This window comes from Salmo salar, chromosome 06 (assembly GCF_965601325.2).
Source record: "Salmo salar chromosome 06, fSalSal1, whole genome shotgun sequence".
NCBI lineage: Eukaryota > Metazoa > Chordata > Actinopteri > Salmoniformes > Salmonidae > Salmo > Salmo salar.
In genome coordinates, this window is record NC_138296.1 from 45759200 (window position 1) to 45786772 (window position 27573).

At 44.8% G+C, this 27573-nt stretch overlaps 2 protein-coding genes across 10 annotated transcripts in view; one reads left to right on the forward strand and one right to left on the reverse strand.

The window, feature by feature from the left end:
- Positions 1-21664, forward strand: part of LOC106607247 (rho GTPase-activating protein 23) — a 99363-nt gene extending 77699 nt beyond the window's left edge. For 6 of the 9 annotated variants that reach the window (XM_082976644.1, XM_082976641.1, XM_082976643.1 and 3 more), the window contains 17 exons: positions 9684-9839; positions 10564-10678; positions 10811-10850; positions 11095-11232; positions 11354-11662; positions 11941-12002; positions 12120-12238; positions 12330-12448; positions 12679-12831; positions 13117-13195; positions 13335-13408; positions 13725-13814; positions 14047-14172; positions 14328-14369; positions 14730-14823; positions 16655-16686; positions 16930-21664. In XM_082976644.1, the coding sequence (XP_082832770.1) occupies positions 9684-9839; positions 10564-10678; positions 10811-10850; positions 11095-11232; positions 11354-11662; positions 11941-12002; positions 12120-12238; positions 12330-12448; positions 12679-12831; positions 13117-13195; positions 13335-13408; positions 13725-13814; positions 14047-14172; positions 14328-14369; positions 14730-14823; positions 16655-16686; positions 16930-18417 (3236 nt within the window). In that variant the 3' untranslated portion in view covers positions 18418-21664. Of the gene's footprint in view, positions 1-9683; positions 9840-10563; positions 10679-10810; positions 10851-11094; positions 11233-11353; positions 11663-11940; positions 12003-12119; positions 12239-12329; positions 12449-12678; positions 12832-13116; positions 13196-13334; positions 13409-13724; positions 13815-14046; positions 14173-14327; positions 14370-14729; positions 14824-15150; positions 15176-16654; positions 16687-16929 lie in introns of all 9 variants that reach the window. The other 3 variants (XM_082976646.1, XM_082976640.1, XM_082976642.1) reach the window with 3 other exon arrangements.
- Positions 21665-23993: 2329 nt separating this feature from the next.
- On the reverse strand, positions 23994-26329 carry hexim (HEXIM protein). Its single transcript, NM_001139959.1, is given in 1 exon segment — positions 23994-26329. A coding segment is annotated over 1 exon segment (1128 nt). The 5' UTR covers positions 25999-26329; the 3' UTR covers positions 23994-24870.
- Between the last annotated feature and the right edge of the window lie 1244 nt (positions 26330-27573).

Consider the following 27573-nt stretch of genomic DNA (forward strand, 5'->3'; position numbering starts at 1 on the left):
TCCAGCCTGTGTCTTTGTTTGTGTTGGGTAATACTGGCACTTCCCACAGACATGCAGACAGTATTAGTAGTGTTTGATTGAATCATAATTTACAGGACTTCACTAACCCCCCCCACCCCCTCCTCACCAAGTCGCTCAGATCCCCTTTCCATTCACAGGAGAGGAGGTGGAAGCTGACTTTATGTCTGTCACTAGCTTTCAGTCTGTCTGCTTTCACAACAGGGAGAATATTTTTCTCTCTCTATGTCACTGCCATGAATTCCATTTTAATTCCAGCCAAGTTGGGTGGCAGGTAGCCTAGCGGTTAAGAGCGTTGGGCCAGTGTTTGAATCCCCAACTAGGTGAAAAATCTGCCGATGTGCCCTTGAGCAAGGCACTTAACCCTAATTGCTCCTGTAAGTCGCTCTGGATAAGAGCGTCTGCTAAATGACAACAAAAAAGAATAATAGTATATTTGAATTGGTTGAAACTAATAATAACCTTAACTTTTGGCATTATGTCTGGATTTGCTGAGATTGACCCTCTGGGCTTCGTAACTGTTTGAACGTTTGTGTATTTTCTTACTACATGTGTGTTCTACTGTAATCACACATGTATGTATGTATGTATGTATGTATGTATGTATGTATGTATGTATGTATGTATGTATGTATGTATGTATGTACAGTGCCTTGCGAAAGTATTCGGCCCCCTTGAACTTTGACCTTTTGCCACATTTCAGGCTTCAAACATAAAGATATAAAACTGTAATTTTTTTTGAAGAATCAACAACAAGTGGGACACAATCATGAAGTGGAACGAAATTTATTGGATATTTCAAACTTTTTTAACAAATAAAAAACTGAAAAATTGGGCGTGCAAAATTATTCAGCCCCCTTAAGTTAATACTTTGTAGCGCCACCTTTTGCTGCGATTACCGCTGTAAGTCGCTTGGGGTATGTCTCTATCAGTTTTGCACATCGAGAGACTGACATTTTTGCCCATTCCTCCTTGCAAAACAGCTCGAGCTCAGTGAGGTTGGATGGAGAGCGTTTGTGAACAGCAGTTTTCAGTTCTTTCCACAGATTCTCGATTGGATTCAGGTCTGGACTTTGACTTGGCCATTCTAACACCTGGATATGTTTATTTGTGAACCATTCCATTGTAGATTTTGCTTTATGTTTTGGATCATTGTCTTGTTGGAAGACAAATCTCCGTCCCAGTCTCAGGTCTTTTGCAGACTCCATCAGGTTTTCTTCCAGAATGGTCCTGTATTTGGCTCCATCCATCTTCCCATCAATTTTAACCATCTTCCCTGCCCCTGCTGAAAAAAAGCAGGCCCAAACCATGATGCTGCCACCACCATGTTTGACAGTGGGGATGGTGTGTTCAGGGTGATGAGCTGTGTTGCTTTTACGCCAAACATAACGTTTTGCATTGTTGCCAAAAGTTCGATTTGGTTTCATCTGACCAGAGCACCTTCTTCCACTGTTTGTGTGTCTCCCAGGTGGCTAGTGGCAAACTTTAAACAACACTTTTTATGGATATCTTTAAGAAATGGCTTTCTTCTTGCCACTCTTCCATAAAGGCCAGATTTGTGCAGTATATGACTGATTGTTGTCCTATGGACAGAGTCTCCCACCTCAGCTGTAGATCTCTGCAGTTCATCCAGAGTGATCATGGGCCTCTTGGCTGCATCTCTGATCAGTCTTCTCCTTGTATGAGCTGAAAGTTTAGAGGGACGGCCGGGTCTTCATAGATTTGCAGTGGTCTGATACTCCTTCCATTTCAATATTATCGCTTGCACAGTGCTCCTTGGGATGTTTAAAGCTTGGGAAATATTTTTGTATCCAAATCCGGCTTTAAACTTCTCCACAACAGTATCTCGGACCTGCCTGGTGTGTTCCTTGTTCTTCATGATGCTCTCTGCGCTTTAAACAGACCTCTGAGACTATCACAGAGCAGGTGCATTTATACGGAGACTTGATTACACACAGGTGGATTCTATTTATCATCATTAGTCATTTAGGTCAACATTGGATCATTCAGAGATCCTCACTGAACTTCTGGAGAGAGTTTGCTGCACTGCAAGTAAAGGGGCTGAATAATTTTGCACGGCCAATTTTTCAGTTTTCTATTTGTTAAAAAAGTTTGAAAAATCCAATAAATTTCGTTCCACTTCATAATTGTGTCCCACTTGTTGTTGATTCTTAACAAAAAATTACAGTTTTATATCTTTATGTTTGAAGCCTGAAATGTGGCAAAAGGTCGAAAAGTTCAAGGGGGCCGAATACTTTCGCAAGGCACGGTGTATGTATGTATGTATGTATGTGTGTATGTACAGTGTGTTTGTGAGAACAGAACACGAGGTATCTGGTCGTGTCTCAGCTTGTTGCCTCTGCTCTGCTGCTGAAAGAACACATGATGAACATAACAGGGCCTCAGTAAATAGCCAGCTACTCCTACATCCAGTACAGTACTAATCAACAGACCATAGCCTCTAGCCCTACAGTCAAACCACAGGTGAACCAACCAACCACAGCTAAGGCAGGACCAGGCCAGGGCCACTTGCAGTACCTATAGGAAGTCTACACACCCCCGTGAACCTTTTTCACATGTTGTTGCGTTTATACAGTGGGATTGAAATAGATTAAAAAATAAATGATGTCATTAAACTACACAAATTACTCCATAATCTCAAAGTGAATAGAAAATGCAACAAATTTTAACAAATTAATAAAACTTGAATAACTAAAATAGAGTTGTTGCATAAGTATTCTCCCCCTTTGTTTAGGCAAGCCTAAATGAGTTCACGAGTGAAATTTGGCTTTAAAAAAAAGCACATAAGTTACATGGACTCACTCTGTGTGAAATAATAGGGTTGACATAATTTTTAAATTACTAACCCTTCCTTTGTCCCCCATACATACCACATATGTAAGGTCCCTCAGTCAAGTATTGTATGTCAAGTACAGATTCAACTACAAAGACCAGGGAGTTTTTCAAAAGCCTCATAAAGAAGGGCAGTGATTGGTGGATGGGTAAAAATAACAAATCAGACATTGAATACTCTTTAAGCATGGCCGAGTTAATAATTATGCTGTGGATGATGTATTTAAACCACCCAGACACAAAGATACAGTCATCCTTCTGAACTGAGCTGCAGGACAGGAATGAAACTGTGTGTGTGTGTGTGTGTGTGTGTGTGTGTGTGTGTGTGTGTGTGTGTGTGTGTGTGTGTGTGTGCATGTGCGTGCGTGCGTGTGCATGTGCGTGCGTGCGTGCGTGCGTGCTCAGGGATGTTACCATGAGGCTATTGGTGATTTTAAAACAGTTACAGAGTTCAATGGCTGTGATGGGAGAAAACTGAAGATGGCTCAACAACATTGTAGTGACTCCACAATACTAACCTAAATGACAGAGTGAAAAGAAGAATACAAATACACTGAATAAAAATATTCCAAAACATGCATATATATGCTATAAGGCACTAATGCAATATTGCAAAAAAACACAGCAAAGGAATACACTTTTTGGCCAAAATGCAAAGCCTTATGTTTGGTCCAAAACATCACTTCCTCCTTATTTTCAAGCATGGTGGTGACTGCATCATGTTATGGGTATGCTTGACTCTGGAAATAACCAAGTTGCAGTTTTGACTTAAATTTGCTTGAAAATCTATGGCAAGACTTGAAAGATTGCTGTCTAGCCATGATCCCCAACACCTTGACAGAGCTTGAAGATAAAAATGTTTTAAAGGATACTGGGCAAATATCGCACAATACAGGTGGGCGAAGCTCTTAGGAGATTTACTCACAAGACTCACAGCTGTAATCGTCTGCCAAATGTGCTTCTAACATGTATTGACTCAGGGGGGTGAATGCTTAACTAATCAAGGCATATTACTGTTTTATTTTTAATTCATCTTTAACTTTAGAGTTTAGAGTATTTCGTGTAGATCGTTGACTAAAAATTACAGTTAAATCAATTTTAATCCCACTATGTAACACAATAAAGCAAGGTAGGCTACTCCACACCCTCAGATGGTCAGGACAACAACCGAGGTCAGCAAAGTGCAAAGCAGATTCAAATGAGCTGCGTCGGAAACTTGTGCCGACGTTAAAATGGAGAGATGGATAGATGCCCTCAATGTGGGGCCAAACCTTGAGGAACATAGAGAGCGAGAGAGAGAGAGAGAGAGAGAGACCTATAAAGAGATTTAATAAGGAAGAAAACCAGGAAACTGAGAAAATTCTTGCTGCTTCTCTTCCTTCCTGCTCAAGAGTCAGGGATGCAAGCTGAGGCACGTTTAATGACCAAAGACTGAAACTTCAAACTTCTCTCTTGCTGTTTCTCTATCTCTCCATCGTATCCACTTCCTGATAGGATCTGTGATCTGGTTGTTTGGGATCATGATTTAATAGGCTGTAGATGATGAGGCTGTGTAGTAGACAGACGCACAAAAGCACGGAGTCTGTGCTGTCCTGGATGGTGGTTGGCTTCTCTTGCCCTCTAGTATCGGTCGTTTGACTTAGCGTTTCTCTATATGGTGCTTTCACTCACTGTAGTCCCCTTTTGAATAGTGTTGGTAGCTTGCGGTAGCAAAACCAATGAAAGGATTTACTATTGGAGCATTTATACTGTAAATCCTAGGATTGGGTCTTATTAGGATGGCAGGTTACACTGTCCCCCCTGAGCCTCCTTTTGGGGGTAGTGGGACCCCCTGTGAGTCACAGTAGAGTAGGGGTCCAGACTGTCTCTGTCACACTGCCAGCCTCAGACATTGCACTCTGTGCCCACTGCCCTCAATGCTGCCTTTGTGTACCACTGGGAGATGTCCACTGCCCCTCCACACTATACCCTCCCCACAACAGACACATACTGAGCTGGCCAAAACATGGCCTATGCTCTCAAAGACATCTCTCTTTCACCCTCTCTCTGTGTCTCTGTGTGAGCGGGTGAGGTCATGGCGTCTCCTATAGAGAAGGGGAAGTGATAGTAGGCTATAGGAGTGTGTTGTAGTAGTATAGAGCCCTGCTCCATTCTCCAGTCCTGTAGTGTGGTGGCTGGGAGCTCCTCTCTCTACTGGCGCTGCTCTGCTGCTGCTGGCCCTGTTAATGATGGCCTTTGTTAAACCCACAGGCAGCGAGAGCGGCTATTTCTGGGTTCGGCTGTAAACAGGCAGATTCCACATCCCAGATTGGGAATGTTTCCGCCTCTGCCTCTTCTCCTACTGCCTCTGTTGGGCTGGACCTAGCACCAAGACGAGAAATGGACTGATACAGAGAGAAGAGGAGGGGTGAGGGAGATGTCGAGAGACAGGGGAAAGCAGGTGGAAGTGCAGTGAAAGTGGAAGCAGAGAGGAATAGAGGGGAGAATATGATGTCTGTGGAGAGGTATGGTCAGAGAAGAAACAGACATGGGGGAGAGAGGGATGAGTCTCGCATGAAAAGCTATGTTTTGAGCACCTTGTAACAATACAAGAAAGCATAACATTCAGTTTCAAAAGTTCAAGTTACGGCTATAGGGGTTGGTTTCGAGTTGAGAGCCAAGTAGTCTTTGAGCCATAGCTTCCATTTGAGACTGAAGATCTGCTGCCCTCTGCTGTTTAGTGAAGGTACTCACAGACAGTTAGTTAGTGAGGCCAGCATTATTAGTGAGGCCAGCATTAGGACCTGAAGCTACAAAAGTTAAACATGGGCAAAATCCTACCCTTCCCTCCCTACATGCAAACACTAGTCTGGTCCATAATCCTCTGTGTCAATCAGAAAGTGTGTTGTGGCTGGCTGGTTTCACATCCCCTTGTGTGTGTTTTAGAATGGTTGAGATGAACGTTGTAGGGTTATGTTGGACAAGGTTGGGTAGGTTACTTTCTAAATTACATCTGTTAGAGTTACTAGTTACCTGTCCAAAATTGTAATCAGTAATGTAACTTTTGGATCACCCAAACTCAGTAACAATCAGATTACTTTCAGTTACTTTTAGATTACATAAGAGGCATTAGATGAAGACAAAAATGAATATTACCAATTGAACGACATCTATTGCAGGATAAATCAACGTTAGAGTTTACATAGCTGGCCATACATTGATGTTGCATTATGGTGTATGTAGGCTTCTTTTAACCCATTGCTTTGTACTTTAATACAGATAAGTTTCAAGGTTTGATGTCACGCGCACAACAGTGAAATGCCTTTCTTGCGAGCTCTAAACCCAACAATGCAGTAGTCAATAATTAGTGCGAAAAATAACATACAGTAGAACAAAAACACACTACATTTCTTTTTTATAAATAAGAAGAATACGAGAAAGTAAGAAGCTATATACAGGGTGTCGTGTGTGTGTGGTGTGTGTGTGTGTGTGTGTGTGTGTGTGTGTGTGTGTGTGTGTGTGTGTGTGTGTGTGTGTGTGTGTGTGTGGAAACAGACCAAGGTGCAGCATGCGTAACATTTCACATCTTTATTATATTGTGAAACTTAGCCAAACAAAACACAAACTGTGACAATAGAGGTGCAACATGCACTAACTCAAAATAATCTCCCACAAACACAGGTGGGAAAACAACTACTTAAATATGATCCCCAATTAGAGACAACGATGACCAGCTGCCTCTAATTGGGAATCATACAAAAAAACCAACATAGAAAAAAGAAACTAGAACACAACATAGAAAAATTCAACTAGATTAAAAAAAAAACAGTCACGCCCTGACCTACTCTACCACAGAAAATAAGAGCACTCAATGGTCAGGACGTGACACAGGGTCAGTTCCAGGGTCAGTAGCTATATACAGGGTCAGTAGCTATACACAGGGTCAGTTCCAATACCATATTTACAATGTGCAGGGATACTGGATTGACAGAGGTAGATATGTATAGGGGTAAGGTGAGTAGGCATCAGGATATATGATAAACAGTAGCAGCAGCGTAAATGAAGATTGTATGTGAGTGCGTGTGTAAAGTCAGTATAAATGTGTGCGCATGGTATGTGCGTGTTGGAGTGTCAGTGTGTGTGACTGTATAGAGTCCTGTGAGTGTGCATAGAGAGTGCAAAAAATACAAAGAAATACAAGGGTCTATTTAGCAGTCTTATGGCTTGGGAAAATAAGCTGTTCAGGAGCATGTTGGTGTCAGACTTGATGCACCGGTACCGCTTGCCATGCGGAAGCAGAGAGAAGCTATGCTGTTGTCATACCAAGCAATGACGCAGCCCGTCAAGAAGCTGTAGAACTTGGATTTGAGGGCCCCGTGCCAACCTTTTTCAGCCTCCTGAGGGGGGAAGAGGCGCTGTCTCTTCATGACTGTGCGTATGTGTGTGGATCATTTTAAGTCCTTAGTGATTTGGATCCCGAGGAACGTGAACCCTCTGAACCTGCTCCGCTGCAGCCCCGTCGAAGTGGATGGGGGCGTGTTCGGACCCCCATTCCCTGTAGTCCACGATCAGCTCCTTGGTCTTAATGACATTGAGGGAGAGGTTGTTGTCCCGGCACCACACTGTCAGGTCACTGACCTCCTCCCTGTAGGCTGTCTCGTCGTCGCAGGTGATCAGGCTTACCCCCGTCATGTCGTCAGCACACTGGATGATGGTGTTGGAGTGGTGCGTGGCCTCGCCGTGGTTTGTGTACAGGAAGTGCAGGACGGGACTGAGCACGCACCCCTGTAATACGATTAGGCTATATCTTGACATAAAAAAACAAAAAGTCTGTCAGATTTCCAAACATTCCAATTAATTGAATACCCCTTGATCTTCAAGAATAGGATTTATATATAGATTAGCCAAATAGTTTTACCTGAGAATGACTCAAAAACGAAGGACATATTATCCTACTCTGTTTATTATTTTGTTGTTTCGAGCTGAAAAAGAAATGCTGCTCTCATGGAATCGCATGCTTTGCATGTGAAAAATGATCGCCATATGCTGCATTTGCTATAGGCCTAATGCTCACGTTTCTGTATGATATCTCGATCATTTGTAGCTGTTTAAATCTTATCAAAAGTGTGCAAGTTTGAGCATGTGTCTGTGAGGCCCATGGATTCATTTTTTTTATCAGCACGAATTAGATTGAGCAATAAAAACCTCACTTGTGGTCTTCTTAAATTAAACTTGTTTTTGACAGTATGTGCAGCACAAAACCACGGAGGAGTTTAGAAGGGAGGAAGTTCCTCAAACTGTTATTCCATTGACTGGGATCTGCATTATGCAGCTGTTGCAAGAGTGAATTTTTCACTCATGGCCGTCCACCAGCCGCAAAAACAATACACGATAGGCAGCTTAAACCTCTTAAATTCAACCATTATTGGGTTAAAATGCACAGTCGTCCACAAAAACGACAATCCGTAAGAAAAAAATAGCCCGAGCAGCAGTGTGAGTCACATCAGTGCGCTATGTATGTAGATATCAATAATACGTGATAGCCGTGTCGCCTGTAGGCTACACCACTGCTGTCGTCCTTACCTCCAAGCCTTTATTCAAGTAGGATGTATAGTCTTTGGATGCTGACTGCAGTCGCACCATTGGAAGACCGCTTGGACTGTAGCCTACCAAACCCCGCCTTTTCCCGCTATCCATCAAACGGTCTCTGACTTGTGGGCAGACTCGCTCAGGTGGAACAAACTTAAACCTGCTCCTTTTTTCAATGTTGATTTCGATGTCTTTGAGAAAACAGAAAGGTGCCAAAAATATATATTTTTTCGCTAACATCCTTTATGAATTTAAAAGTAATCCTACAAGTAATCGTCTAATTTTTCAAAGGAATCTGTAATCTGATTACAATATTTTTGCTGGTAACGGATTACGGTTATTTTTTTTTGTAATCAGTTATATGTAACACATATGTAACCCGTTACTCCCCAACCCTGATCTTGGATATATTACTTATGGTTGTTTTATATATTTCTGTCATTCAACTTTGAAATGACTGCTTTCATTTTGAAAATGCATAGCAGCTAACCAGGACATTATCACTGCAAGCAAGACATAGTTTCCTTTTTTGTGTGTGTAATGCACTCATACAAATGAAAACAATGAATCACACACAGCCTTACACATACTTCCCAACCCGCTAGTTGTTAAAGAACTGAAACCTAGCGTTATTACATGGTACTGGAAGCCTTTTCCGTTTCTATTTGAAAAACGGTTCTCATGGAGGCAGCAGACACAGGTACAGCATAGAGTGTTGTTTCAATCTCTCTGTATGTCGTTTTACTTTCCACCTTATTATTTTGTCTATTGTCCGTTGCTCATTTACAGTTACCTTATTGAAGTTCTAAATTGCAGTTCTGCCTTGGTCTTTTCTGACTATTTTCATCCACTTTCTCTTTGAGGATGCTTCATACATGTTATAATCTGTGTGTACGGTGTTTGTGTGTTGGATGGACAAAGAAAGTGAGTAAGTAGTAATGTGTCTTGTCAATGGTTCTCAGAGAACCTGAGCATTCCGTGTGAAATCAGTATCTCTGTCCTTTATAGTAACCCTGTGGTGGTACCCCATCGCTCTCCCTTCCTTCAAATCCTCTCCCCTCCTCCCTCTATCCTTCCCTCTCGCCCTCTCAACCTTGATTCTGCCCTCTGCCCTTCCCTAACCTTCCCTCTACTACCCTTCCTCCCTTCTTCCTATCCTGTCTCCCACCTCTGCCCTTTCCCTTCCCTCCTCTTCCCTCTATCCTTCCCTCTCCTCCCTCTACCTCCCCCCCACACACACACAGATGAGCCGACGAGCCCCAGCGCTGACCTCCGTGCCCGCCACGTACCCGCCTCCTCCGTGGTGTCCAGCGGCATGAGCTCGGCGCCCGCCATCGTCACCAGCCCCGCCTCCCCCACCTTCACCTTCCCTCTAACCAGGCTCTTCTCACACGACTGCAGTGAGTGCCGGACTACCCCGGACCGACTACCCTGCATGCAGCCATACCAGAACCCACCCAGCACCCCTCTCTGCGGTGTCTGGTACCATGCGAGCAGACATGCCACCTCCACATCTATGGAGAGAATGGCTTACTGTACACAGCATGCTCCTTTGTCTCTCTGCATGAGTTGATTGACAATTTTTCCATGGCGAAGAGCTAAATAGGCCTTGTGTACTTCTTTGTGCCTGGTAAGATGCATGCGCACCCTAAAGCAAATGTAGTCTCTCCTCGGTGGACTAACCGCCTAGGCAGATGCATATGCGTCATTGAAGTGAATGTGGTTACTCTACCTTTTGTAGAAAGTGTGTTTTGTACCAATAGGGTCCACATTTTCCTCTGTATAGACTAGAGCATGAAGTCCAGTGGTCGTCGTACACCCAGCTTTAGCCCAGTCTGACAGACAGACTCCCCTTGCATGACAGTAGTGAGCGAAGTGACCTGAGAAGACCTAACCTAACCTGAGTCCATCCTGCCAGCCCACCTCTCACCCGCTACCTCACCCCAGCCACCTCACCCAACCACCCTCCACCTCTCTGTCAACCGCTCACCCCCGTCTCTTAACCCCACACTCCTTAACATCCTCTGACTGCCATTACATCTACATTCTTCTCTTTCCTTCCTTCCTTCTTTCTTTCTTTCTTTCCCTCTCTCTCTCTCACTCGCTCCGTCTCCCACTGAGCAGGCAGTATTAAATCCAGTCGCCGTTCCTCCTATCTTCTAGCCATCACCACGGAGCGCTCCAAGTCATGTGACGAGGGACTCAACACCTTCAGAGGAGAGGAGGGCCGCGTCTTCTCGTGAGTAACGGAACACCGGGGGAGACGTGGGAATCGATTAGGAGGGATTCATCCGGAGCATATGGTCAATTCATTTCCTAGGAAATCTTGCGGTAGTCATTTTAAACTAACCCTCCGTTTTATTCTCCGTAGGAGGCTGCCAAAGAGAGTGAAGAGTTTCTTCACTGATGGGGTGAGTTTTTCCCCTGTTTCACAACAACAGTAGGCTGTACCCTACACGTGACCACACTGCAGATTGCAGAGGACCTTCCAATTCTGGCAGCTTGGGGAGTGTGTCTGAAACCAGTTTTTTTTTTTCAGTGTGTTTATCCTAAAAACCTGGTGTGTGTGTGTGTGTGTGTGTGTGTGTGTGTGTGTGTGTGTGTGTGTGTGTGTGTGTGTGTGCGTGTGTGCGTGTGTGTGTGTGTGTGTGTTAGTCTCTGGACAGTCTGGGGGCGGCGGAGGAGGTGCGCTCCAAACGCCACTCCACCTCAGAGCTGGGCAGTATCAGCTACAGTGACATATGGAGAGAGGGATGGCTGCACTACAAACAGATCCTCACGGAGAAGGGCAAGGTGAGAGAGAGGGAGGAGAAAGAACGAGTAGAGGAATAGGACCTACTGCAGTTTAATGAACCATTTCCTCTCTCTCGGTCCTTTCCCTCTCTCACTCTCTCCATTCCGTTCTGTGTTGCAGAAGGTGGGCAGCGGCATGCGTCCGTGGAGGCGGGTCTTCTCGGTGTTGCGCTCCCACTCGCTCTTCCTCTACAAGGACAAGCGGGAGGCGGTCCTGCGGGGCGCCACTCTGGGAGGCGATGCCGACGAGGAGCAGCCAATCAGCATCCGGGGCTGCCTGGTGGACATAGCGTACAGCGAGACCAAGCGTAAGCACGCGCTGCGTCTGACCACTCAGGACTTTTGTGAGTACCTGCTGCAGGCCGAGGACAGAGAGGACATGCTGGACTGGATCAAGGTCATCAGTGAGAACAGCAAGACCGACAATGAGGTGGGTCAGAGAGCACCACTCTCACCTCTCAACTGACCTTTCCCCTCTCAACTCTGAACCTAGAACCCTCTGACCTCTCAACTCTGACCCTAGAACCCTCTCAACTCTGACCCTAGAACCCTCTCAACTCTGACCCTAGAACCCTCATATCTTATGTCACACACTGCCTTCTATTTATGTATCTCCTGTAACATTGTTGTACATGTCACCTTTCTTCACTGGTGTTGCTACAGTGTAAGGCTGTATTGATGAGGGAGTGGACTGTGTGTTTGTCTCAGGAGCTGGGATTCTCAAGACAGGCTCTGATCAGTAAGAAGCTCAATGACTACAGGAAACAGAGGTGAGGGACACATACCTGTCACTATACAGCAGTAGTGTTTGGTACATCCATCTTGCTTGTCATTGGCTGGTAGAGTCAGTTTGTAACAGTCTTCTCTCTGTCTCTCCCTGCCTCCAGTCCAACGGGCAACAAGCCGGACTCCTCGCCCAGGGTGTCCCGTGCCAAGCCTTCCTTCCTGCTGGCCAAGATGGAGAACGCTGCCGGGGCGCCGCGCTCACCCAAACCTGAGGGCAAAGGTCAGAGAACCAACCAGCAGTGGTCATTCCAGATGGATGTTTGCTCTGACTCTGTGTCTGTCTGACTCACTGTCCCTCTGTCTGTCCCCAGATGAGAGCAGCCCCCCTAAGTCACCATGGGGGATCAACATCATGAAGAAGTCCAAGAAGTCAGGGCCCAAGGCTTTTGGAGTGCGGCTAGAAGACTGCCAGCCAGCCGCCAACAACAAGGTCAGCCAGAGCCTCCCTTCCTCTAATCTTATCATATACTGTAAATGTATCATTTTCTGTGTGTTTATATGCCCTGTTAAAGTATTTACTGAAAATGAATGGCATATGGACATGTATGGGTCAGTGTGTGTGTGTCTACTGTTTACTATGATGTATATGTGTGCTGGTAAGGTATATGGGTCCACTCCTGTCCGACCCTCCCCTCTCTGTCTGTCTGTCTGTCCTCCCAGTTCATCCCGATGATCGTGGAGATCTGCTGTGGGCTGGTGGAAGAGATGGGTCTGGAGTACACCGGTATCTACAGGGTCCCAGGGAACAACGCAGTGGTGTCCAGCCTTCAGGACCAGCTCAACAAGGGGTCGGACATCAACCCTGCCGAGGAGGTGAGCAGAGCAGGAACCCAGTCGCACGCACGGGCACTCACACACACACACACACACACAACCTAACGTACAGTAAGCAATAGGCACAGTACACCGTGACTGGGTTAGATAGACACAGTATATCTAGTCATCTGCGGGATGGTGTTAAACAGCATCAGTGGGGTATACAAGTGTTCAGCAAAGGGAAAGGATGATATGACCATCAACTGTTCTATCCAACCATGTCTCTAAAGGCCTTTTAGTATTGCCTTTGACCTCTCTCTCCCCGTTCTTACCTCTTCACAGAAATGGCAGGACCTGAACGTGATCAGCAGCTTGCTCAAGTCTTTCTTCAGGAAACTTCCGGAGCCCCTCTTCACTGATGGTGAGTCCCGTTTTGTTAGATGAACCGTCAGTAAAGACGTGAATCAACTCACATTCATCCTCCTTTTTACAGTTACAGTTGAATGTTAGTTTTTATTTTAATGTACTGTAAACTATTCATATTACTCTCATCCTCACAGATAAGTACAATGACTTCATCGACGCTAACCGGATGGAGAATGCCGGGGACCGGCTAAAGACCATGAAAAAATTGGTATGTGAACGTTGTCTGAACACGTTCTTCTGTTTGCATATCCGGTATAGTCTTTCCCTGGAAGGATGATATGTTTAACAGATTACACAGGATACTCAGAAGTGTTGACATATTTCTCCTTATCTCTCTCGCTCGCGCTCTCTCTCCCTCTCTACCGCTCTCTCTCTCGCTCCCTCTCTCCCTCTCTCCCTCTCTCTCTCGCTCTCTCTCTCTCTCTCTCTCTCTCTCTCTCTCTCTGTCTCTCTCTCTCTCTCTCTCTCTCTCTCTCTCTCTCTCTCTCTCTCCCTCTCTCTCTCCCTCTCTGTGTGTGTGTTAGATCCGTGACTTACCGGACCATTACTACCACACTCTCAAGTTCCTGGTTGGCCATCTGAAGACGGTAGCTGACCACTGTGAGAAAAACAAGGTCCGGATACTGTTATCATAGTGCTTTAACGTGAACGGGTCCCAAATGGCACCCTGTTCCCTATATAGTGCCCGACTTTTGTCCCGGACCCAATGGCACTTTATTCCCTATGTAAAGTGCCCTACTTTTTACAGTGTTACGGTTCGGATGTGTTAACAGGTGGTCGTCATAGCAACGGATTCTTAAGGAAGACTGATGAACAATGAGATGTATTGTTTCTGTGTGGGTGTAGATGGAACCTCGGAACTTGGCCCTGGTGTTCGGGCCCACGCTGGTGCGGACGTCTGAAGACAACATGACAGACATGGTGACTCACATGCCTGACCGCTACAAGATAGTAGAGACGCTCATCCAACATGTGAGTGAGCCTCTAATCCCAACCAATGACAAACCTGTTTACTGGCTTCATGTTAACTCTCCTCCAGGGAGCTGGCGCTACCCTGTCGGAATATCTTCTCACAGATCTCTTCTTCTTTCTCTCTGTCTCCTCTCGCCCTCTGTTTCCTCCTGCAGTATCTCTGGTTTTTCAGTGAGGACCTGGACAAGGATGAGAAGGTACAGTGGGACTTACTCTGCAAACTGTGGAAACGATGTGGGGACAGCTGTTCAGTTCACACGGTCATGTTGGAGCTCACGGTGTAATCTGCTCCAGTAAACAGCCCAAATAGAATCCTGCAAGTCAGGGGATGTGATATGATACAGTATATCTGATCTATGTGTCATTTCCTGCGTCTCATATTGCACCCTATTCCCTTCGTAGTGCACAAATTTTTACCAGAGCCCTATGGGCCATGGAAAAATAGCGCATTATACAGAGAAATGGGTGCCATTTGGGACAAAGTCACCGATTCTTATGCAGGACTTAAATCCAGTGTTCATGTGTTGTTTATGACTCGATGCCTTTCTCCCCTTCAGACTCCAGTAGACACGAAGGACCTGGTGCCTGCCCCCAATATCGACCACTTGCTCTCCAACATCGGCAGGACCGCTCTGCTAGGGGAGGCGTCAGGTGAGGACCCGCCCACCACTGCCCAAATGCACCTGTCACAACCTGCACTGAGCTACTGACAGCCTGTGCAGACCAATCACGGTTCATACTGTGGCCAAACCGCCCAATCAGTGACTGTCAATAATTATTGACAGCCACACAGTTGAACCAATCCCATACAATCAGGAAATAGGCATGACATACATTTGAAATGATTTGCACTTGCCGAGTTTCTCCCTTTCCTGATTTGATCACTAGACTGTGCTTCTTTCCTCTCACCTGGTTTTCTTTTCTTCTTTATTACTCATCTTTCACTTTCTCTTCTACATTGCTGCATCCCTCTCTTAGCTGAGCCTGTGGAGCAGCCACTGCGGTAGGATGGGAATTCCCCTGCCAATTCCTGTGTGTGTGTGTGTGTGTGTGTGTGTGTGTGTGTGTGTGTGTGTGCGAGCGTGAGAAATAGTGAGTTTTGGTGTGATGGTGTTTGTTAGTGAAAGGTGGGTGTGTTTGGTATGTGTCACCATCGTCAGAGGAAGTTGCTCTCGGCTCCCTCTGTGTCAGCTTGACTAAGGCAGGAGGTGTGTGTGAGGATGACCCTGCACTGTCATTAATGACTTTGTGTTCTCTGTCACTGAGAGAGAAAGCCCCTCTACAGTGGTCTGTCCATCTGTCTGTCCTGTCTACCTCACCTGCTCCACTCATTCTCTATGGGCCCTCTCATGTGTTACTCTGGGGTTTTAGGGGGGGGGGGGGGGAGTGTGTGTGTGTGTGTGTGTGTGTGTGTGTGTGTGTGTGTGTGTGTGTGTGTGTGTGTGTGTGTGTGTGTGTGTGTGTGTGTGTGTGTGTGTGTGTGTGTGTGTGTGTGTGTGTGTGTGGTATAGTAAACAAAGAATAGAAAAAAGTAAACAAACAAAAGATTTGACCAACGGGATATTTTGTTAGTCCCGACAAGGTCAAATGCTATTTCCAGGGGGGTTAGAATTAGAATTAGGTTTAGGGTTAGGAGCTAGGGTTAGTTTTAGGGTTAGGAGCTAGGCTTAGGGTTAAGGTTAGGTTTTCAGGTTACGGGGGTTAAGGTTAGGGTTAGGGAAAATAGGATTTAGAATGGGACTGAATTGTGTCTCGCCACAAGGTTAGTTATACAAGACTGTGTGTGTGTTTGAGTGTGAGCGTGGGGGGAGCGGGGTGAGAGCGTGTGAGTGAGAGCGTGTGAGTGTGACAGAGAGTGTTTGTGTGAGAGCGAGTGTGTGTGAGAGCGAGTGTGGGCGAGGGCGTGTGACCAAGTGTGTGGTGATTGAAAAACCCTTTACTCAACCTTGTATTCTGCCTTCCCTCCTCCCCGACGCTTCCTTCACCGGTTGATGTCATCAGTGTTTGCTGTGATGTCATCAGTGTGTGCTGCGGTTCCTTAATGCTGTTGTTTTTCCCCACCCTCGCCCCTCTCTCCAACAACCCCGGTCACATACCAGTCAGTTTGATCAACTCCATGACATTCGGTGGTTTGTGACGACACGTTGTTCTGTGTGTTAGTGGTGTGTGACCAGTGTCTGTATGGTTATGTTCCTCAGGGGAAGGTGAATGGTAGAAGGCAGGCACAGAGGATGCACAACTCTCTACTAATTGGATTGGCATTACATTAGAGCAGTCATATTTCCTGTGTTAGAACAGTGTCGAAATGGTGTGTTTTAAAAGCTCTAGCTAGCTAGATAACAGAAAGGTTTATTGTTTTCTGAGCAGCAGCTCTGTGCCTCCCCATCACTGCCATTTACGCTCCTCCTCCCCTCCCATGTAACACAGACCAGCTTTACAGTGTACCTTTCCCCTCTGATCCTCTCTCTTTGTCCTCTCTTAGACTCAACCAACAGTGACTCAGCTAAATCTAAGGTAAGGCCTCGTATAGCCAACTATGCTGTTCTACACTTGTTATTGAACTTCTGGCCACTCATATCACACAGATAGCAGAAACTGGGCACAGTTTCACAGACATAAAAGAATCTTCTTCACGACCATAAAAATACTTTCAAAGAGCTGAAGCAAGTCACAACATTTTTCTTCACACTATCTAGTTATGGTTGAGGTTGTGTAAATCATCCGACCTTTGACCTATGTGACTTTGTTTTGCCTCAGGGGTCGTGGGGGTCAAAGCGAGACCTCACAGCCAAGGACTTTCTGACCCTGTCCATCATGTCCGCCGTCACCGGACGAAAGCGCCGGAATCGCCACAACGGCCGCCTCGTGGGCAGCAGCACAGATGACGACTCGGAGCACGAGCCAATCAAAGCCAGCCACTTGGGGGCGGAGGAGGGAGAAGAGGCGGGGCTGGTGGTGACAGGAGCAGACACTGCCCCACGAGCAGAGGGAGAGGAGGAGGAAGATGAGGAGGAGGAGGAAGAAGAAGAGTCTGTAGTAGAGAGAGTGAGAGTGCAGGTGGAGGTAAAGGAGGTGGTAGTTCCCAGCATGCCGTGCAGTGGTGAGAAAGAGAAAGCAGGGCAGACGGTGATGCTGCTCCCTGAGGAAGAGGCGGTGACGGCGGAGGTGAAGGGCAGGGCATGGCGGGGGCCAGAGGACGCTCGCTCTATCGTCTCCGGTTACTCCACCCTCTCCACACTGGGGCGGAGCCTGGCGTCGGAGGGACGGTGTGATGAAGCTGACGACGAGCGCAGCGAGCTGGTGAGCGAGACGGACAACGAGAGCGGATTCGCCTCGCGCTCCCTTACCCAGGAGAGACCTGAGAAACACCCCCCTGCATCCATTACACCCACCCTCACACCCCCTACCCCCACACAGCCCCCCACACAACCCCCCACAGCAGCACAACGAAGCTTCCTCTACACACACTACAAACCCCATCCTGTCTCCCCCGCACCGCAGCACACCACCCCCACCCCCTCCACACACACTCAGGACCCTGGGGAGAGGAGCGAGGGTGGGGCGCGATCCACCACCCCCTCCTCCTCCTCCTTCTCGTCGTCCTCCACCACCCACAGACTGCACACCCGGCCCTCCTTCAACTCCCACAAGCTGATCCAGTGTGACACGCTGGCCAGGAAGAAGCTAAAGGACAGAGGGAAGACCAAGGCTCGTTCTCTGGACCTGCTGGACCTCCCTGGGCCTTCAGGAGAGGAGGAGGGAGCTGGGGCACCAGGGGCCCAGAGGGACCGATCCAGGACCAACCCTTCCACAGGGAGCAGCCAGGAGAGCCTGCGTCCACCCCGGCCCAAAGAAGCCCTGCTGCCCAGCGAGGCTGCCTCTTTCACCCCCAGCGGGACAGGGCAGGGTCAGGGGCGAGGGTCTCTGGCTGACCAGGTGCGTGCGCGCCTGCTGGGCTCGGCTGATGACCTGCGTATCGTGGGGCTGAGGAAGCCACTCTCCCCGGAGACGAGGAGGAAGAGACGGGCCTGGAGAAGACACACTGTGGTGGTCTCACCTACCGAGACGGGCGACAAGAGGCCTGCGCTAGCCACCAACGTGTTACCCATGTCGCCGGCCACTTCCAAACCACAGGGGTCACCCCTCGACCCCCAGGAGCTTGACCCAAGACATCCTCTTCCCCTGGGACAGAATCCCCCCGTCACACGCCGAGCACCAGCCTCCAGGTTCCATCAGTACCTGTAACTATGGACAGAGACTGATAGGCCTGTAAATTACAAGGCCTCTGGCCTCCCTCTCAGTCTCCCTCCCCTGAGCTGCTGAGCCAGGGCTACTGTCTCAGAGGGTCAGATAGTGCTGACCCCAGGTCAGTTGCATGATGGCAGTGAGTAGTGGACAGCAGAGCCACAGACAGACACAAGGGGTCTTATGAAAGGTCTGAGAACAGTTTTCGGCCTCCAGTCTACTCACGCTCCCTTTTCATTTGTTTCAGCTCCGTTTGCATGGCAAAGGGAATTCCAGTATTTGCCAAAGCTTTTTTTTGTGTTTTAAATAAAAAATAAAATAATGCTAAACTGCAATGGGACAGCAGAGACAGACAGACAGACAGACAGACAGACAGACAGACAGACAGACAGACAGACAGACAGACAGACAGACAGACAGACAGACAGACAGACAGACAGACAGACAGACAGACAGACAGACAGACAGACAGACAGACAGACAGACAGACCTCATCTCGATGTTAAAGCCAAGAACTCACCCTCATCCAGGCAGCAGACAGACAGTGTGTTACTGAATACTAGGATCCTTCCTGTCCTCTCTGTTGCTTCCTGTCTGACACATGAAGTGGGCTGTCCTCTCCCAGTGCACAGGGAATTGCATGCCAAACCAAGCCTACCCAGGGTTCCTCACAGAGTGCCACTTTCAACAGGGCTGTGGGCTCTCTCTCTGTCTTTCTCACAAACACACACACACACACACACACTAGCTGAGAGATCAGCATGTACACTATAAGAAGAGTACAGGCAGTATTGGAATGTGAGTTTTGAGGGAGAACTCTGTCTAACCTTTGGCCCCAGCACTGACTTCTATATCAGTCTTCCTTAATATTCTGTTACTATGACGACCACAGAACAACTGACTCTAACACTCCTCTAGTTGCCAACATACATAAATAACTCTCACACACACACATGCTCATACAGCAGTAGTGGTCTGTAACCCAGATGTTTGTCTATCTGTACATATGTGTGTTTGCCTGACAATACCCGTGAGTATGTTTGAGTGTGCAGGTGTTTGTGTGTTGAACTATTTTGTAACATTTGTACAAAGCCTTGTTAAGTTAACCTTGTAAATATATATATATTATTACATTATCATTATTTTTTTTGATTTTTTTTTGATTTTTTTTTTATGGTTTACATAAGTGCACACAGGTGCACCATAATTTCCTTCAAGATGTTACTTGAAATGTTCCTCTTAATATATTATTTTTTGTTTTATATACAGTATATATTATATATATTTTTTTGTATGAAAAGAATAAGTACTTTTATTGTGATTTGACTTCTGGAGTGTACCTGTTTTTAAAACAAACAAAATAAGAAACATCCTAAACCTGACTTAATTCCTGTTTCTTGTTTCCTCACAGATGGCCTTTCTCTGTGACTCACAGTACTATGCAGAAATACTTTCTCTCGTTTAGCAAAGATACAATAACTCATCCAACATTAAAATTCTCGTCAAAATCCTTAGTTCTGGCCGTTGAAATGCCTATCCATTTCATGGCTGGATAGCATCCATTTCCACATTTGAAGAAAGCAATGTACTCTCCCCCTTGCTGACACTACTATCTACCTTGTGCTGACAATGCTTATCTTATTTTGCAGCAAGCAGGGCTTTATCTACCATAACCTAATTTAAGTCCGAATAATGTTTGTATGCATCTCAGCTCTCTTATCAAAGTACGGTCACATACTGTACTCGCATCAACTCTCTCATAACTGTCTTTTCAATTGGATTAAGTATTAGTTGGTAATAATTTGCTTGACCAAACCCACCTATGTGTACCAGAGGAAATATTTGCTTTCATTTTATGGGTGACAGAGAAAGCGCAAAATATTGACAACATGCCGTTAAACGTCAAGGATTATAAATGCAACCTGCATGTATACACAAAGTTACATTTTGTATAGTCTGTCAATTATATTTTATTTGTTATATTATCAGGAATATTTTTAGTATTATACCATCAGCACATGATTTTTCATGTCACATATTACATTTCCATAAGGTTAGACTCACTCAAGTGAATGACCACTGTGAGTGGGGTGCTTCAGAATTCCTGGATACAAATGACTGATTGCAGAAATGTGGTTACCATAAGTAGCCATTTTGGGGTCTGCTGTGTTTCTAGACTTGCATACCATTCTCTTGGCCATGGTCCAAGATGAGTTTCCATTTCCCAAATAGTCTTTATTAACCGTTCCTCAACCAATGTCATATGGGACTTATTCTTTGGTTTGCCTGACAGGATTTTGCCTGACAGGATTTTTGTCATCATTAAATGTAATTGACTTTTTGTTAGTCTTGTCTTACCTCAAGAGTTGCCCTACAAGTGCCTGATTTCTGGAGTGTTTTTGTTCTGCAGTGAGTGCCATGGTCAGTCTTCACCTCCCCATTAACCCTCATTATTCCAGACTCTCAAAGCCAAAAGCTTCAACCTTCACATCTAGTTATAAGCCAGACTGAATTCATTATCTTCTCGTTGTTGTGCTTACATCTTAGCCGCTGACCCAAAGACGTGTATCGTACATACGAGCAGCCTCTCTGGAAGGCCATTAAGAGCAACACTGTCTGGCCAAGGACTTGTCTATGCAGTCTGTTTGCATCTAACAAGCACTAACAAACAGCAGAATACCTGATGCTGCAAGGGGAGGGAAAGTATATTGCTCTCACCTGCTTTTCTCCTACACAGAGGTTCTTTCACATGGACAGTGTTTTGTATGGTACACATAACAAGCTCTAAGTAATGGTAATCAATACCTAGAACAGGGTAATATAGTACCAACTCATTTGCATTAGATTTTATTTGATGAACTAACTGTATACATTTAAAGTGTCAGTCAATAGGAGACATACAGCTGAGCTTAACAGAGCTGAACCAAACTGCTCATGCCTTCATCGAAAAGATAAATAGAAAAATTGTAGAACATTTTGACAACACTCAATGTGTGTTTAGCTGTCCGTCTCTTGAAATGTGATATACCTTATGTTTGTTATTATGTCTGATAATATTTTGTACATATTGTCTTGATATGTAACATATTGTATTGTGTAAAGTACATTTTGAATTGCTTTGAGTAAACAATCTTCTAAGAAAATGGACTGACTAAAGGTTATCCACCTGGAACCATTTCATTCGATGGCTTTTTGCTTCAAAGCAAGGTTATATGATGTAAATAAACAGAATTACGTTTTAAAAATATTATTTTTTCAGTTGCTTGAAAGTTTTGTGAATGTTTAATGTCAATAGTATTCTGTGATCATTGCTGACATGTGTCATTCTAGGCAAAAGTTTCAGATATTTCATTGAAATGGGGAAGGATGTCATTCCACGTGGACAAAATTCATTCACAAACAAAAGTGGAACCAGGTTTGTGACACCACTGATTGGCATCCACCCAACGCATCCTGCACCACAATAAAAAAACTGTACTTTTTTTTAAAGTATCCCTCTAGCGGCGCAATTCACAGATGAATCTTGGAACTACATTACCCACATTATTCTGCTGTAGAGCACTCAATCTTGCACCACACTTCCCTACATGCGTTTTGCCTGCACCCAGAGAGGACCTGACAACTAGAAATTGGTGCAAATTATATCACTACATTCAATTAAGATTCCTAAAGTCTTGCATACATTTGTTTGTGTATTGTATGTCGGTACACCACGTTTGATTTGGGAAATTTAAGTGTTTAAATCTGCGTAAAACCTAGCTAGCAAAGTCCTGCTAAAAACAAGGAAATCGTTAGCTTGCTAGCTGGCCTAGCTTGATAAATAAATGCATATTTTGACCTGCCATATAGCTAGCTAGTTACCTAACCTTCATTTTAATCAGAGGGACGTTACCAATTAGCAATCTTAAGCACCAACTGCTCTAGCTGGTTAAGCGATTTCATGTGCTCAGCCCACGGCTATATTTTTCAAATGCATACGGTTGGAAACTAAGCATGAAAAGGAAATAAACGTCCTACTCCTTATTATCGTGTAGCCCTCACTGAAATCAAAATTCTTAGCAGCAGCCAAATGGCTGCCAGTATGAGCTCGAGACATTAGGATCAAGACAACGTCGAAATAGGAGCTCAGGAAAATCCGTGGATTCCAAGTACGCCACGAGAAACGCTTGGGTTAAATCATTTCTTAATCCTAGAACTATTTATCACTGCAATCTTGGATTTTTTTCCATAGTTTAAACATGCATAAAATGTATCATTTTGGAATAAATATATTGACACAGAAGTTTATTTGCAACTTTGTGTCAATGTTGACAACATATCTGAGTCTGGAACCAGGCTAAATGGGTCAGCGTTGTTTATCTATTTTTCATTATTAGCTTTCCTCTCTTTAAAGGGATAGTAAACCCAAATTACAGAATTACATTTTGGTTTCCTTACCCTATAAATCTATGGACAAGGTATGGCAGAAATCCATGCATTGGTTTGTTTTACCTGGCCACTGTTTAATACATAAGTAACTTAATTGAGCAACACTCAATGTTGGATACTTTAGAATGATTTGGACCTGAAGAACAAAAATGCTAATATCATTGACTTGCATTGGATTTGTGCCACAAAAGTTTGGAAACAGTAGCCAGGTAAACAAAGCATTGATTTATGTCATACCTTGTCCATAGACTACCTACAGGGTAGGAAAGCCAATGTAATTTGTGTGAACTATCCTTCTTTTGACACTATTTAGCTGTATACTATTCTGTAAGAACAGTATGAATGGTAGGCTTAACATTCACATTGAATTCAATCTCATTTTATGAGTAGTCGCAAAATGTAATGACAGTAATGAAAAAGTGACAAGAGTTCTCCCCTGACATTCATTGATCACCCTTGGCCCAATAAATTCCATACCCCAAATTATACCATGGAAGTAGGGCAATGGAACTCTAATAGGACCCTTGCCTTGTTTAGAAAGACTATTTTAGCAAGTTGGAGTCATCTGCTCGATGAGCTTTAGCCTACTACATTAGGTCCATTTCACATACCACGGAGACAGGTCAAGAGGTGAACTAATGAGCTTTGGAGTACAAAATAGCTTTTGTAAGGATATCATGTCAAGTCGTGAGACCTCACAAAACCATCAGCTACAGACATATATCCATTGTTGGGTACAGTCCCTGGTTCGATTCCAGGCTGTATCACAACCGGTTGTGATTGGGAATCCCATTGGGCGGCGCACAATTGGCCAAGCGTCCTCCAGGTTTGGCCGGGATTGTAAATAAGAATTTGTTCTTAACTGACTTGCCTAGTTAAATAAAAACACTTTCTAAATGTAATCTATTACTAGGTACCTGTCCAACATTGTAATCAATAACGTTAACTTTTGGATTACCCAAACTCAGTAACTTAATCTGATTACTTTCCCCTCAATTAGAATAAGACTAAAAGGAGCTATCGAACGCATTTGGTGTGATCATCATAGTGGTCTCGGACTTGTGGTCAGACTCGCTCAGTTGGAACAAACTTTAACTTGCACCTTTTTTCCAATGCTGAATTGAATGTCATTGAGAAAACAAAAAATATATATTTTTTCAAACATCCTTTATTTAAAACTAAAACAAGTAGATGTCTACTTTTTCAAAAGTATCTCTAATCTGATTGCAGTTAGTTTTTTGTAATCAGTTACTCCCCAACCCTGCGTATGGCTATGTACAGCCTACTGTAGATTCTAAGCATTTTTTTTTAAATCAAGGGTTGCATTATGCAACCTGCATATGATCTCTATAGTGGCCTTCAGTCATGAGTGAAGCAGTCAAAACGTACCTGATTTGGCAGTGGCTCATCTAAGAATAGAGTAGGATGGTAAGGACACATCTGAATGAATCTGAAAAACTAGGCTATTGAACATATTCCATCACTTTACATCTGCCTAAATAGTGGAAAGAAAATTATCTATGTCGATAGCTGTAAAATGGCTTGCAGATAATAGCCAAATACTTTGTTGATATCAGGCAACAATATTTATTTACCCCCTATGAAAAAAACTAAATTATGTTTGTGTACATGTTAATTTACACATTTAATTGTGGCAAAGTTATTTGAAATTCTCAAAAGAAGCTTTGTTTGACAAATGTTACATTTGGACAAACATGTCCTGCTCATTTAACAAATTGTGGGATAGAGTACTTTAATGCATGCATACCAGGGAAACAAAAAACAACGTATTTCCAAATACATTCTCTTTATAAAAAAGAAATTATTTTTTTATATATACATTACTTATTGAAAAAGTTTAAACAGGCGCCTTTACAGTCCAAATAGAAAACAAAGATAAAGTATTGCAATGCAATTTTACGGACTGTCACCGAACCTTCGAGTTAACAAACCGATTTCATAAAACTGCAGACAATTTTTTAAAGTCCCGTTCAGTCTCCACATTTTACCTGGTTCTATCCATTTCTAGTCACCTAATGTGACAATCTCCCGCTCCTTGCTCTGCTGGTTATGCGGACGTTGCTCACTGTTCTGCGCCCTCAGTCTCTCCAATTCACCCTCCAATTCTCTGATCCGCGCCGAATCCGACTGGGGCACCTGGCTATCATTTGTGATGTCCGGGTTGGCTGCGCGTCGCAACCGGGTGTTCTCTTCCTCCAGACGGGACATGCACTTTTCCAGCTCCAGGTATTCTTGAACCAGCTCTTGCTTGGACATGTTTTGAAGACTTTCGATGTGGTATTTCTCGTAGGTCTCAGAAAAGTCTCTCTGAAGAAACTCCCCACCTGCGTTTCCAGGCCTCCCGATGCCGTCGCTGCCACCACCGCTGCCATAGTCCTCCTCCTCCTCGACATCGAATAGGTCGTCCTCGCTTGCGGTGTCCTCTGGGCGAGCACCAGTCCCCAACTGACGTCGGGGCCCACTTTCGGTATTCAGATCCGGTTCCTCTCGGTCGTGTTCATCCATAAGGAACTGCGTTGTATTGTAGGGGGCAACGGGCAACCCCTTCGCGAACATCTCTGCTCTCACTCGGGACGCTCGTTCTGTCTCTCGCTCGTCAAGCTTTTTCTTTTCTTCCCAAGACAGTTTAAAATAGGGCTTCCATTGACGCTTCTTTTTGGATGGTCGACGCCTGTGTTTCTTCTTGCCCTGGCGCGCATCTACAGCTGCCCCGGCGCCCGGAGAGCCAGAGTCGCTTCTTTTCCCACACTCGCCTTGCACTTGACTCAGGGTCTCCTCGTGCGGTCCATCTCCACTATTTCCGTGGGCTACGAGGCCACCTTCCCCGGCTGCATCTGCTCCTGGTTCCTGGCAAGGCTGTGTTGCTGCTGGGCACTTAGGAAGTGCATTTCCGGCAACGAATCTAGGGCACACCTCCCTCTGTCCGCCTTGCATTTGCCACAACTTGTCTGAAGGGATAACCCCGCCTTCGCTCTCTGCTTGCTGCTGTTTATCTCCATATCGCCCCCTACCGTCAGTCTCCAGTCCACGTCTCTCATTGGTTTGGGGATGCTCCACAACTCTTTCTCTCCCACCTGATGGGGTATCTGAAGTTTTCAGGTGATGGGTCTTCTCAATGCTCGGTTCTGTCATCCTGGTGTATGCGGGTGGGCTGTTCGCCTTACAACATGTCAACCGTTATCTCTGTGTGAATTAAGCTAAATGTTAATTAAAATATGTTTAGATAACTTTTGCTAAGTATACTGTTTCTATGTCTTAATATGAGCAACATTTACTTGACAAGAAATGTTCAGCTAACTTTCGAAACGTTCACTATCGCTACTCTTAAAAACAAAGTTATGAATGGTAACACTTGTTACTTCGCGAATGATTCGTCAGAGCTACTGTTGCTAGCTAGCGAACTAACGTTAACTATTTCGGTGCCGCTAGCACTCGTAGTCCTTCTCAAGTTCGTATTTCATCTCCACAACAGTGACTGTCCAGTATGCTACTACAGAAGGAGTTCGCGGCTTTATATCATCTCTACCACTGCCAAGTGCGCATGCTGCTTTTCTTGACTCTACTTGTTTTGTGGGATCTGTAGTTCCAATGTAGGTAAATTACTAGCGAGACCGTCCATGTCCAACTACCTAACCCACAATTCTAGGGCATTTTTTGAACATTTAAGCCAATCAGATTTTAGGATATAGGACCACCCTCTCATTTCTGCTATTGGACAAAACGGCATATTCGCTGTTGCTAAGCTTAAATCATATTTTTATTGGTTATCCCGAGAGTCAATCAAGTGCACGTTAGTCCCATGAGGAGAGCAGCCCGGGGCATTATTTCAGACGCTACCATGTATAAATAGAGGGGGGAATTAGTGAACGTCTTGAAGAGTCTGTGGATTAATCTTCATTAATCGATATCCCACTCATATTGTATACTACTAGTAAATGATGACATATGAGTATGTCGTGGCTTTTATCTGTTTCGGCTTTTTTGGGGCTCGGGATCACTCCCAATCATTGAGACAATCCTTTCTTTCTAACAATAATGAGACCGTCATCCTGAACAAACTAGTCCTTTTTTACGGACCGTGTAGAAAAACGATTAACTATCGGCTACACACTATGTTCATTTTGTTAATGCTTTAACAATTACACAATTATTTTATGCGGTTTCAAATAGTGTACGGTTTTTCTTGATTAAAAAAAATATTCTCTCTAGTGCGGAGCGATATTTTCCTCGCCTCCCACTAATGCGCAAGGATAAGAGTGTAGAACGACGCTAAATAAACGACATTTTATTTATCGAGAGCTAGCTTGCCAGTAGCAAATTAGGCTCAGTAGAACGGAACAACAAACGATGTTGAAATGTTAAAATAACATAATTGCCCACATTTGAGAGTTAAGCTTATTGTCGACGGTTAGTTACCAGTTGATTAAACGTGCCTCTCTTTGACCCAGTTTCTATATTAAAAAAGACCTAGAGGCTTGCCGACTGAGCTGGCTAGTTACTAGCTTGGCTAGCTAAAGTGCTAGCTAGCGTCACACATCATGCATGTGCAGTGAAATATATAACTTTAAATTCAAATATTGTATGGTCTTGGCAAACGCATTGATAATCGTATAAATTAGCATATTATAAAATAGACGCTTCTCATTACAAGCTGATGGAAATCATAAATTAGCATGTGAGCTAGCTCGTCCAGTAGCTAGGTACCAG